This window comes from Cariama cristata, unplaced genomic scaffold, assembly GCF_000690535.1.
Source record: "Cariama cristata isolate BGI_N322 unplaced genomic scaffold, ASM69053v1 scaffold1194, whole genome shotgun sequence".
In the NCBI taxonomy this organism is placed as follows: Eukaryota; Metazoa; Chordata; class Aves; order Cariamiformes; family Cariamidae; genus Cariama; species Cariama cristata.
Window position 1 is genome coordinate 25,899 of NW_009612144.1, and position 13,868 is coordinate 39,766.

At 43.7% G+C, this 13,868-nt stretch overlaps 1 protein-coding gene across 1 annotated transcript in view; it reads left to right on the plus strand.

Moving 5' to 3' along the window:
- RARS2 (arginyl-tRNA synthetase 2, mitochondrial) overlaps window positions 1–13,211 on the plus strand; it is a gene marked incomplete at its 5' end in the record, with an annotated part of 38,562 nt that extends 25,351 nt beyond the window's left edge. Inside the window, 8 exons of the mRNA XM_009698485.1 lie at window positions 1,754–1,830; window positions 3,125–3,249; window positions 6,525–6,592; window positions 6,674–6,783; window positions 7,774–7,869; window positions 10,578–10,652; window positions 11,630–11,693; window positions 13,036–13,211. Of these exons, the coding sequence (XP_009696787.1) occupies window positions 1,754–1,830; window positions 3,125–3,249; window positions 6,525–6,592; window positions 6,674–6,783; window positions 7,774–7,869; window positions 10,578–10,652; window positions 11,630–11,693; window positions 13,036–13,122 (702 nt within the window). The remainder of the gene's footprint in view (window positions 1–1,753; window positions 1,831–3,124; window positions 3,250–6,524; window positions 6,593–6,673; window positions 6,784–7,773; window positions 7,870–10,577; window positions 10,653–11,629; window positions 11,694–13,035) is intronic.
- Between the last annotated feature and the right edge of the window lie 657 nt (window positions 13,212–13,868).

Here is a 13,868-nt window from a genome sequence, read left to right on the forward strand (position 1 = left end):
ATTTGTTTCCATCCTTCTTAACAAATTTGGTTTTCATGCAATTTTAATTATATGGATTGTTCAAGCATAACAAAAGCTCGTTGTTATACTTCTTGCAGTATCACACAGCATCCCAAAACCACAGGAGTTGATGCTTAGTTTTCAGGTGGCCAGCTGAAACCTGGAATTCAGCTTGTACTGCCTGATAGGTATTCTTATCTTGGCCTCTCTTGTCATGCTCTTATTTCCATGGGTGTTTAAAGGATTATTAACAAAAAGCTATTAATTTATTTTCTGTAAATTATTTTAAATATTATTCTACATGCTATTTCTATGCATATTGGTCAAGACAAGTAATTACAAAATTAAGTTAGCTTTTAGTTTAGTTTCAGCTGAAAATTCTGCCCTGTGAACCGTCATGAAGAAGCAATTAAGTTCAGAAGGACTGGAGTCTTTTGTCAGTGAGCATTGTCATGATTTGTCACAATATCTACTCACAAAAGACTGCAGTCCTTCAAACAGGCCTTTAAATGCTGTGATCGTGGTCCAAGTGCTGTTGTGCACACAAACCAAAACCAGTTTCTGCCATGGAATGTAAAATCCCTTGTAAAAACAGGGGAAGAGAAATGAACACAGACCTGGAGAGAAGCAGAGGAAACAGCGAGGCAGCACTGGCCAGTACAGTGATCTGGCCTTAATCTAAACTTTGTAACGTTTATTGTGAGATCTTTTAGCAAGAGAGAACTGGCTTTGTTACAGGTACAGAGAGCTTCTCTCCTACGTCAAGTGTGTGGAAAAGAGCTTGGAGGGCCTTGTTTGAAATGCTGACCCCTGCTATCCATTTATCAGCCTTGTTTGTGTATTGGCAGAGAGGCAGGCGATGCATAAGAGCGGAGCAGGTTATGAGGAACTGTGACAGAGGAGGCAGGTGCTCGAGGCTTGGCACAATGGTAGAGTTGAGAAAAAACACAGATAAGCACTTACTGCTTACTCCCTGTCTTGGAACACCAAACAAATACGGAAATAATGGTTGTTTGGTTATCACTGCAGTGTTTTTTAAGGAGGGATAAAGGAGTCTTTGAGTGAAGCAGTCAAAACAACTAGGTAGGAAGGTGAACTTCATAGCAACAGCTGTAGCTGCAAACACATAGGAAGATCATTGTTAGACATAAACTCCGTCAAAAACTGCTTCAAGTCCTAGGAGAAAGTAATTGGAAGAGGAAGATAGCACAAGATGCATCATTAATATGAAAATGTGATAATTTATACTTTTTTAAAATTATGCATCTGACATGATGGAAAACTCCACAAATCACACTGGAGACAGTAGAAACTAGTGGGTTCTGGAGACAGACGGCTTAAAGAGGTGTTCTGTTTCTAAGCCAAAGAAACCTTAAAGTTTGGTGATGTAAAACATGGGAACATAATGAGAGCAGTAAGGTTCTGAAGTGAAAATGGAGGCAGTTTGATGGGCAACTCACAAATTAGGTGAAACTAAAGAACATCAAAGTTTCATTTCACTTCAGGGCTTTGCCTTCATGACCTAGGAATAATAATTTTTGAGAAGGTAGATTACTTTTTCTAACAAGATGCAAAATCTTGTTGCCATAGATTCCAGGTGTTATATTTTTCAAGTCTTGCCTGTCTTCCTGGGTACTTAATTCTGCTTGCAGTGACTTACTTGCACAGTATCTGTGATGTTGTCTGTTTGTGTGTTACAAAAGCTTTATCAAACTTGGAGAGTTTTCTGATGTGCACCAATTCTATTCCTTAGACAGATAAAAGTCAAAGTAATCACTTTCAACATTTGTTCCAAATACTGAAGCTCATGGGTTATGACTGGGCAGAAAGGTATGTATTTATGAATCTTAATTATATACTTTTTTTTTTTTAAGAATGGGTAATATGTACATTGGAATTTCAGTGGAGTGCTCTTTTGAAGAGAATCTCCTGATTGTGTCCACCTACCACCATGCTGTAGCACAAATCATGTAGGCATTTTGGATGAAACTAAGCTAGAAGATGTGCTGCTGGTGTGCAACTAATGAACTCCAGAGTGCAAGCAGACATTTGGCCTGTAGGACCCAACTAATGCTAGTCCAGTAAGGAGAAGGATAGAAGAAAACAAACCCTCAGAATTGTTTGCTATGTGGGCCTCAGGTCCTCAGCACCAACCTTTACATTCTATGCGCCCACTCCTGCTGGTCTGCTTTATTTGTGAACGGAGACATCGCCATGTGTTCAGGATGTGAAAAACAGCCCTCTCATTTAGCAGGTCCTTCATAACTGCTTGATGTGAAAAAGGGAAACAATCTTTCAGAAACTTTATGACATAGCTTCTGAGATATTGTGTGATCACATATTAAACGATTACTTCTTGAAGTACGATATTTTAGCAGAGATCTGAATCTGAGTTTGAATCATGCTTCAGGCTTGAAATATCAATTGCAGAGAAACGTATCCCTGCTGTTACTCATTGTAATTACCAATCTTGTTAGCAATCTGAGCAAAGGTCAATAATGGATCTGCAGACGAAATCATATTCCTGTCTGATAGACTGCATGTCTTTTGTGGTTAAATATAGGATTTTAGCCTTCAGGAATATTAGTCTGCCTCCTTTCACAGCACTTAAAGTTGCGCTAAAATTACCTTAGGTTATGGATCCAGAATAATGCTTGGGATTATTGTGAGCAGAAGCAATGAATATTTTATTATTAGCAATGATTAATTACACTTTTAGTTTAATGTGGCCACAATAGAATTATTATGACTCCCTTTCTAATCTTATTAACAGATCTGGGTTGCCACAGTAATTTGATCTGTCTACATCCTGCCTCTCCTCGATTTATTGCAAGTTATTGCATTGAGTCCTCTGTACTAAAGCTAGTAGCAAGAGAGGTTCCCAAGAGCCTGCAAATGACCAGGTTATCATAATTCTGATCATAATTTTCCCATTATATAATAAGTATGGAGCTTTGGCTGCTGAAATGAGAATTACTGATTATATCACCAAGCTTCCTACATTGGAGCGCTATTTATTCAGCTGTTATTGCTGTTTCCTGGTAAGAATCCAGCTCTGAACAAACATGGCAAACATTTCTCTTGATTAAAATGTAATTTTAGGTCCTGCTGCTTTTCAACACAGGTGCCAGCATGTGTCTTTTGGTCTAGTTCAAGGCATGAAGACTCGGAGAGGAGAAGTAATTTTCCTGGAAGATGTTTTAAATGAAGTTTGCTCAAGGATGTTACAAAACATGGCTTCCGCAAAAAGTTAGCTATTTCAGGTCTTATTAATTTCTTTTGATGTTCTGTGTTGATCAAAAATGTGTCGACTTTTCTACCCTTCACTTTTCCCTGCATCAGACTAATCACTGTGATACGCCCCGATCTGTGCACTTTTTGTATCTCCCATAATATAAACAGTGTTAAAATAATCCTTTGCAACTCTGTGAACTTCCCTAAATTACAGATTTGCAAATTTTAACATTCAATGAAATTATTTCATCATGCTTTTGCACTGGGAAGGAAGTACCTGCTTTTGGGGGACAACAGTTGCTTTTTTCTGGAGGGACAAACTAGTTAATAGCAGGGTTGGGGCTGGAGTTCAGGGAACAGTCAGGTTTCATCCAAAGGATTTGTAGCTGTGACAGTTTTCTCTGGCAAGATTGTCCATAGCTTGTCTGTAACTACTGCCTTGTCATCCTCGCAGCCTCATGACTGTTGCCGGGAGTCCCCAGGAGGTCACTGCTCTGCAGCAGAACCTGCTGAAGGGGATGTTTGCCTGCACCTAGGACTGCGGCCTTAGGGGTGTTTCGTCTTGATGCATAAAGATTCCACCAGTTCCCAGGGAAATGCTGCCCCCTCTTGTGCTTTCTGCAGTTACCTGCTGAATTGAATCGATGAACTGTCAGGTTACATAGTTTGCAACTTCCTTGCTCTGCCTCCTCAGCTTTTTTAATCCAGATAACTTTGCTTGTAGAGCGGACAAGGAGAAGGGGACAGGCAGAATGGTAGAAGGGTGACCCTCGGTTCACACCAGTTCTACCGCAAAGAGGAATAGAGCTTAGAGCTTCATTTTAAAAGTTCGTGTCATAGCTGAGTGCAAAGCAAACTTATTTTTATGCTGGACTGAACTGACATGGCAGAGGTGCAGACCCATGTTCCATTGCACAAGCAGTAAGCAGAAGAACAGCTACGAGGAATGATGTGTTCAGGTGGCACTGCAGCATTACCCAGAGCTTATCTGTTAGATCCTAAATCCTACCTGTGCTTGTAGATATTTTCCCCCTTATGTTTGAATTCCTGCCTTACCTCCCCTTTCCTAAATTCAAAATCATAAATCCCTGACTCATAGCAATTTCTTCAATGTTTGAAAAGTGTTTGGATACACATGAAGGCTATTACAAACTTGTATGTGGCATCAAAATGCCTCACTGTCATTGAAAAGATTTTGGAGCTGGGCATCTAACAGCCAACGCTAGCTTTAAAAATTATGCCTGTGTGGAGCTGGAGCTGGTTAGTTAAGTACCTTTGTATCAACTCTTTCCTTGCTGTTAGCTGTATGCAGTTCTTCTGCTACTTAAGTTTCCATTATTGGCATCCTTTTTCTTTCTGCTCATCTCAATGAATCCTGCTGTCCATGTAAATCCTCTGTATAATGCCTATTGGCTGCTTTACTTTCTCTTAGATAGCTTTGTCCGAGTCTCATCAAGCATCTAAACAAAAGCCTGAATTCTGAGACAGTTGTTCTGTTTTGAAACAAATCTCAGTTATGAAACGTAATAATGTAATCTAAACACATTTGTCTTTGTGAATGAATAGCCAGTCTGAGACTTATCAGGGCTATGAACTATCCCCACGCTTTTCAAGCTTATGAGTAGTATGACCTACTCAGAATTGTCTGTTGGCTGCTTTGACCTGGCATAAAGAAATAGCAAAGCACAAGACAGAAATCTAACTGTACTAAAACTGTACTGCAAAACTGTTTCAACTTAAGTGGCGCCTTAAGAGAAGAGGTGAATTCTCCATATTCTGCTGTTTGTAGGAAATCAGCTGGGACAGGAAATCACAAACTGAACTCTGTAAATTTAATAGATGACATATGACATACCACTATAAAAAAAATGCACTTGGCACTTGCTGAAGTGGAACAGACTTACCTTGTAAAAGACTCTGATAAGAATCTTTCTTTCTCTCCAGTGGAGACAAACGGGAAGAGGAGACCCTAGTAGAGCACACTGTGATCTGAGTTTAAAAATACAAAATGTTATCACCTTTTTCCTAGGCAAGGTTGTGGGTCCAAACACAAGTCATTGATTTCCCAGAAGATCCAGCATCTAAAGTGGTGTTACGTAGGCAAGTTTACTGCACTTCTGATGAACTGGAGCACCAGCGTGGCCTTGTGAACTTCCCTGTGAGACAGGAGACGAAACAGGCCCTTCGGTGGATTTCTGTACGCAGCAGCACGCTGCTTATCTGCTGAAGCCTATCACTTGAGTTGTGAAGAAGCTGGAAATAGTGGATTTCTGTACGCAGCAGCATGCTGCTTATCTGCTGAAGCATATCACTTGAGTTGTGAAGAAGCTGGAAATAGCTTTGCAGGCATGTTTCTGCAGGTGTTGTGAGGACATTCCCTCCTGGATTCTTCCATATTAATTAGGTTTTGTAATGATAGTCTGAAGTTCAGTCTAGTTAGTTAGAGGAGCTTTGGAGAGGTTCTTGTCACATCTACCCAGGGAGAAGGGCAAATCATACCTGACCAACCTAGAGGCCTTTGATGATGGAGTGACTGCATCAGTGGACAAGGGAAGAGCTATGGATGTCTATCTGGACTTCTGTAAGGCCTTTGGTACAGTCCCCCACAACATTCTTACCTCTGAATTGGAGAGAGGTGGATTTAATGGATGGACTGTTAGATGGATAAGGAATTGCCTGGATGACCATGTCCAAAGAGTTATATGTCAGTGGCTCAATGTCCAAGGTGGAAACCAGTAACAAGTGGTGTCCCTCACGGGTCTGTACTGGGACCAATACTATGTAATATCTTCATCAATGACATAGTCAGTGGGATCAAGTGCACCCTCAGCAAGTTTGCAGATGACACCAAGCTGAGCGGTGTGGGTGATTCGCTTGAGGGACAGGATGCCATCCAGAGGGACCTGGTCCATGTCACTTGTAGTTTTTTATCAGTATTTAACCAAAACCTGGATTGCTCTGTCATTCTCTTCCTGATCTTAGAGACTGGCTGTCTGAATTGTGAAGAGGAATTCAGTGTAGTCTATCTAGCCTGTTGTAATGAACCCTTCTGACCTTAAAATCTGCATTACACATACTACGGAAAGTGGGAAAAAGCCCATCTGAAACAGCTGTATCTCAGCTTTTAAGAACGACTTGTATCCTGGACTTCTTGCTGTATGCATCCTGATGATTTCCATATTGCTAGTTCACAGTTCTAGAAGATGTTGTTTTATTGGCATATCCAAGTCTAAGCAAGGGAGTCATCATGCTACTACAGACTTACAATTTCTTTTTCTGTGTCTCTTCAGCAACCAAAAAGATAGAAGACCCTATGGAGACAGCAGAGAAAGTTGGTCTTGCAGCACTAATAATTCAGGTGAGTCTCAGCTGCGTCCCAAGGTGTTTGCTCTCCCGAGATGAAGATCCATATCCAGGTGACATTAATTTATTGTTCCAGGACTTCCGGGGCCTTCTGTCATCTGATTATCAGTTTAGCTGGGATCGAGCTCTTCAAAGTCGTGGAGATACAGGCGTGTTCTTGCAGTACACCCATGCCAGACTGCATAGGTAAGAGGAGCGTTTGTATGCAGATGTACAGTTTGACGTGTATTTTAACGCTGCTGCTTAAGTTAATAAGGTTAACTCCTTCCCTAAATATGGCACATGTGCACTTTTTCAGCAGAGGTGTGAGTTTACAATAGGAATCACTGAGACTTCCCAGAAAAGCAAGCCAATTAAAATGAAATTTCCACCTCATTTCCACAGGGCTGAGCTAACTGCTCCTGTACTTTCTCAGTTTTAGGAATAGCCTCTCTGTGTGATTGGTGTCAGTGATGAAGAATGGTGGCTCTAGGATTAAGGAAACTTGTAAAAACCAAGATGCCTGTACTTGTGAAATATACCAAATCACAGAACTTAAGTGGTTTTGGCTACCAGTTACTCCCTACTGTTGGTAACTGAGATTAAAAGCAGACTCTTTCCTGTTGACTCAGGTCAAACACTTGACATGTTTAAATATTTTTTTAAAAGAATTTCAGAAGAGTCCAGTTTGAACAGTTTTATCAATTATAATGATCTGTCAGAGCATTTTTAATGCAGACATTGATACGTATTTTCATAAAAGCATGTAAGATACCTTCCTGGATCAGGCCAAAGGTCTGTACCAACCTGGTAGTCTGTCTGAGGCGACGGTAATAGGAGGTGGTATGCAGGGAGAGCATGCAAGGCTGATCCCTTTCTGTAGTCTGCTCCTCTTGTGCTCCCTTATCCCCTTGGAATTGATGGCACTGAGGTATTGACTACCTCCCCAGTCCTCTGAGCATCAGCTTCTGGACATGTTGTCCATGTATATCTCTAATCCTGTTGATACTGAGTGGCTAGCACAAATCTTAATTTTTTTATCTTGGGTTGAAGTCAGCTAGTCTGTCTCAGCGTTTCATTCAGCTTGAGCAGGAGATACGTACCCTTTTTTCTTAAAAGCACAGATTACTGTTTTTCTTGTTCAGCTTCGCTAACGAGTTTTTCATCCAACATTCGTTTTTCATTCTTGCGTTTTAGTTTAGAACAGATGCACGGGAAGGAGCAGTTAACTGACATTAATGTGACGTGCTTGCAAGAGCCAGATGCCATCTCAGTTCTTCAGCATCTTCTCAGGTTTGTCTAGTTCTCTTTCCAAATACCACTTCCCTTAAAATAAACTTCTGGATTTGCTGCCAGGCTGTTGGGCAGGCACAGACTGCACAAGCATAAGAAAAAAATGGCTATTTCAGGCAATGGCTTGTCTGCTGCGTTATACTAATTGCAGCAGTAACCCTCACTTGAAATTGTCCTGGACTTCAGAAGCCATATGAGGCTTCCATATTTGGAATATACTCTGTGTACATGAGCCTCTTAATTATTTCTTGACTTCACAAAAATATGGTAAGCTCCCTATAAATATTAGCTGCAGAGTTGTTTGGTCTCTCTTGTTCTGCTTTTGTCATGTGGGAAAAGGAAGAGGAAATGCTTCTGGGTGAAGTGAAATGGAGTATATGCACGCACATGCATCTTTCACGTGCACAACTAATACCTGTTAATAGCAGTAATGTTCTTCATTAATTCAGTCTTAAAAATGAGCAGTTTCTGTTTTCATTATTTCATAGGTGTGTAATTAAAATATGGAGACAAGGGGGTTGTCCATGTAGCACAGCCTGTGATGGAGTTGGAAGTAATCGAGGCTTTCAGAATTCCTAGTGAGAGGCCCTATATACGGCATTGTGCACTGCACAGCGCCAGAGAGTTCACTCCTCTGGCCACACTAAGGCCTTCTTGAGGGCATCTGTTTAAAATTTGGACTGCCAGAAGTCATGCCAGAGTCCCAGGTGGCTCCTTTCAGCCTGCAACTGTAGGTTACAGAGTCCTACTGTTAACTATAATTGCCTCGAGAGGTCCGCCTGCAGTTTGTCGTACGCCACATACTCTCTTGAGCAACAGCAAGACCAGCCAGCACTCTAAATAAGACCAGTAGTGTCTTATTTGTCCTGTGCAGTTGTATCTCACAGAAAACTCCTGGGTCATTTCTTGGTTTTTATCAGATTAGTGTATAGCTGCTTGTCTTATGTGTGAAAACTGACAGGGTTACTGTATTTCAGGTTGATTGGCAGGGATCACTGCATCCCAGGGATGTGTCCCTTTTCAAACAGAGGTTGTTGCTCCACTGCAGGGCTCTTATTTTTCGGGAGCTTCAGGTCTGCTTATTGCAAGGCCTTTGAGTCTGGCCAGGCACCATACAGAATCTGTATGAAACATCTCCTGGGGCCTTCACTCTCAGCGGAAAGCAATATTGAGGTTATCCGTTACATTAGACCAGGCCACTCAGTGGCTGACAAACTCGTGTTTAAATATCCTGGGATTTCAGGAGTAACAACTACTGTTCAGTCCTCCTTGTGAGTTGCCACGAGTAGACTCTCCTTGAAAAGTTTCCATGGCAAATGCTCTGGAGTTGTCAGAAGCCCACTTTCCCATGGCTCTGCTTCTGCTGCTGTTCAAGGGCAAATGTTAGGGAGCTGTTCAAAATGAGCTGACCAGTTCTGAATACCATTGACTTTGCTGACTAATGAATAGTAGATTGAAGGTAGCATGTATATCCCTGCAAAAGTGGACTTAACTGATAAAATAACAAGTTGTCGTAGGCCAACACTGAAATGACAGCTTCATGAAGCAACAAAGTTGATATCAAGAGGGTCCCTTTATTTGTTCCCAACTTTGTTGCTTCATGAAGCTTTATTAATGGCTGATGGTGCTTGTTAAGTCAATAGTAATTTTTTCTATACCAACAGCTGCTGGTATCTAAGCTGTCCCAGAAACAATGCAGAGGTCCCCCTGATTTTTGTCTCTCTCACGTCTGTTGCACAGTGGTGTAAAGGCAGTGACCTTCCCAGGTGGGACAGCGGCCACCTGGGACATGCGGGCTGAGGTCAGCTGCTGAACGCACGTGTAAGAGATGTTTTTGTCGCTTACCCGCCAAGGGAATAGGGAGCCCTCCCTCCCTGCTGCTATAGCTCTTACGTGAGTGACCACTGAGCCCCCATTACCAGAGCTCACTCCCCAGTTCTCCTGGAACTTGCCTTTCAAGCAGGAGGAGCCTGGGGAAGTTCAGCTTGGGCATCCTGGCGGGGATGGGCCTGGGAGCTGAGCAAAGATCAGGAAATCCACTCCCCACTTTGAACTGGAAATCTATTCAGCCCCAGAGGTAACTTCTTGCAGGCTGTGAAAGAGGATGTGCACAAGTGGACAGCAGAACATATGAAGAAAAAATATGGCTCTCCATGATTCTGCCTGTATTATCCAGTTTAATACTGTCTTACATAAGGCGTTTTTATTCCAGGATTATGTAAACCTGCTTTTTTTTTGTCTTTTCTAATGTTATAAGATTCCCTTTAGCTACTTAAAATTCTAAGCTGTATTTACTAAAGGCAGCATCCTCTAGGGGACTATTTTGACTGCCTCGGTTATTCAATACATGTTTTTTGTTCCTAGGAACTTACAATTAGTATTGAAATGTAGAACTAGACATAATGTTCCAGGGGCAAACGTAGCTCTTGTGTACTCTTTGCCATAGCCTGCCTCTCTGAGCTCTGCCATCTGCGGTGTTTGCATGATGAGGAGCAGAAGCAATATCTCCTTCAATAATAAGTGAACGAGGAAGAAATAATCAATTGTGTGCTAATTACATGGCTTAGGTCTGGTTCAGAGGATTATTTTTGTTAATTCTGCAGCTGTGATTGTATGTTTGTTCTAACTTAAGCAAGTCTGATGAGCCTTATGTCTAAGTACATCTTCCTACCACTTCAACACCAAACAATCCTTTCCTTTCCTCGCAGGTATGATGAGGTGCTATATAGATCTTCTCAGGATCTGCAACCCAAGCACATTGTCAGCTACCTCCTCACACTTAGGTAAGGTGATCGCTGATACTGGCGTCCATCTCTGGTAAGGACAGGTCTTCCTGAGCTGGCTCTGCAGCCCTCATATCTGCACTGCTTTGAAGAGTAAAAATAGTGGGAAGATGTAAATTTGTGGGACAGTTTCCCTGGAGCAGGAAAGGTCTAAAGTAGGCCAGCAAATAATAAATAGTAGAGATTGAAGTTGGAACCAGGAACAAAGGAGCCAGGAGCCTCCTCAGAAACTAATTGCTTTCAAGAAAAAAGAATCACTTGGCTGTAACTCAGTGTCTGAACCCAAAGTCATGCTGGACTAATCAAATCTTAAAGAGCAGATTTGAGCTGATAATACACTCTCAAATCTCAACATTTCAGCTAGCAAATTTTGTCCAAACCCCTTTTAACCACTGACACTCACATGTGTTGAGATGGACAAAGCATATTACTACTGTAAGTCACACTGCCTCTGTGACCTCCATAGGGAGGGTGCCCGTAGGGCCCTGTCTGACTGAACAGCAGAGTGAAACACAGAGGTAGGCTTGCTGGAGGAAGCTGTAGAGCCTGAGCGTGGGGAAGGCTTTAACAGGTTAAGGAAAACGGTATAAGGAAGCATGCACCTTGGGAATAACAGGGCAGGCTCCCAAGGATCTTTCCAGACCAGTTTTGGTAGGTTTTTTTGGTTTGGGTGTTTTCTTGGGTTTTTTTCAGGGTTTTTTTTGGTGGTTTTTTTTTTTTGGGGGTGGGGCGGGGAGTGGAGAAATTGTTTTGGGGTTATTTTATAAGCATTAAGTTGCTGATGGCATGGCCTGACAACACGCAGGCTACAGAAAACCATATCCTGCCTCAGCTAGGTGAAAGAAGCTGTCAGGAGTAAGGCTCTGGCACGCTGCAGCTGTGGCTCTTCCAGTTCTGTTGCTTTCTGTAGCCCATAGCACCGCTCTCGTCAGAAGACTTGCTCCTTCTCACCATTCTCACCGTGTTTTCCATTTCAGCCACCTTGCAGCTGTGGCACACAAAACCCTTCCTGTGAAAGGCAGCGCCCCTGAACTAGCCCAGGTACGGCACCACGTTGTTACCTGGCTGGAGGCTGTGTCCCGGAGGAATGACCCAGGTGGACTTTGCCAGCCCCGCTGTGTAACCCCTCGGGTGAATGCGCACCTGCAGGCTGATGGGCCAACAGGCGGGCTCTCCCCTGGGCCACACTGCTTGGAGAAGGCAAGGGCTGCTGGTCATGGCTGTGCCCTCTGGAAAGGGCTGCTCTGCCTGATCTTCCCAAAACAGAATGCTTCCTAAGGACAACTGCTCCGAACCCAGTCATACCCCTTTCCTTCTGAACAGTAAACATTTGAGCATTTAACTTGCTGGTTAATCTCTGATGGTTTCCTTTAGCGGTTATGTGGGAAGACAGAGAATTAGGAGGTAACTGAATCTCCCTCCTCCTCTTGCCACCTACATAGCCCAAGTTGTCTATACTGCCTTTCCAGCTAAAGCACGGAGGCTGACAACTGTTAATGTGCAGTACCACACAGATGCAAATTATTTTCTACTGATCTCCCAGGCAAAGTTTGACCCCTTAACTGCTCCGTAAATGATATATTAATTACACTGCCTTACTTTCTCTTTCATCTATTTCAAAAGCAGTTACCTAGCTGATTTTGGTAGGAAGTGTTGAGCTGTGTTGGGGTGGGGGGCAAAATTCAGTGGAAGGGATGAAGCTGCACGCTGCATCTGAGCTTAGATGCTGTGGGTATTCCCTCCTTTGGAGATGCACTAAGTCCAGCCTACAAGGAAAATTTCAGTTCCTTATCCTGTAAAGAAAATAGTTCTAAATATCTTACAGTGTGACAGCTTTCAAGAACGATTTTTTTGGAGCAAGGCTGTAAGAGCCCTTCCCAAACAGCCAGCTGTGTAACAGCTAAGACATTGACAAGGACGGGTGACATTTGCAAAGCAGCCCACAGTTGCTTGACAGCCTCTAACCCGGGTCCAGCAAGAAGTGGGATTCCAGCAGTATCCTCAGGCTGTAGCAGCCTGCAGCGCATGAAAATTAGATTGTCACTTTTTAGTCATTGCTAGCTCTTCTGCAGGCACCTCCTCTGGTCACTCTGCCCTGAGGATACCAGACGGGGCTGGACACCCCTTTCCCACTTCCCCTTGTTGACAAAAGTGTCCCTCTGTTGACACCGCAGTGCGCTATGAACAGCTGGTGTGAATTCTGCCAGCATTGGTGCGTTACTCAGCATGCACATGATGTGTATGTCCAAATCGCAGCGCCCTGCATGGGGACAGAGGGTGTGCGGCGTTCTCACCTCTGACAGGCTCCTCCTCACTGCTGTCCCAAGCACTGCGCCCTAGTCTGTAGCCGTACCCCAAGCTGACAGCTGTTCTTCTTTTCCAGGCAAGGCTCTGTCTCTTTCAAGCTGCACGCTCGGTTCTAGCCAACGGAATGAAGATTCTTGGCATTACCCCTGTCACTCAAATGTAAGGAGGCTGTGTGCAATGTAAAGTCGCATCTTGTGGTAAAAGGTTGTTTTTCAAGACAATATAAGTACTCCTGCGTGTCATTGCTAATGCAGTCAAACTCTCGGCCTGCTCTTGGGGGTCCGTGTGCTGTCGGACCGACTGCAGCAGGGCACAGCCCTCTGGGGGAGGCCAGGGCTGTCGCTATCGCTTTCTCCCAGGCACTTGGCAGGAGGAGCGTACATAAGACATCCGTCTACCCGGTATTTCCCCAGAAGAGAACGGCTCTGTATTTGCCATGTAAGTGTAACATCCTTTTGGTAGAGGAAGCGGTATTCACTGTGCTGCCCTGAGCAATCACCGCTCTCCCCTTCTGCGGTTGCCGTTACATACATAGGCCTAATGGTACAACAGCTATAGGCGCTCTGTGCATTGTAACAAACCAGAGAATTTTTTTTTTTCCCTGCACGTTGTACTGCACTCCCCCTTTGGTAACATTAGCCAAGACCCCCCGAAAACAGTCAGATCCTGTTCCTCACCCATTCCGCTGTGATGACCGGGGAGAAGAGGGTTTGCTGCCCAGCTGGCAGAAGGGGAAGGGCCCCACAGACATCGTCAGACGTGGCAGGTGCCGCTTGGCAGCCCTAAGCCATCACACTGCTGAGGAGAGGTGGAGCGTCACACGTGGGGCAGTGCCTGGAGGGCCCCCCGTGGGCCAGTGCCTGAAGCGCCAGACACTACCCACCGCCGGTGGGGGCACACACCCCGAGG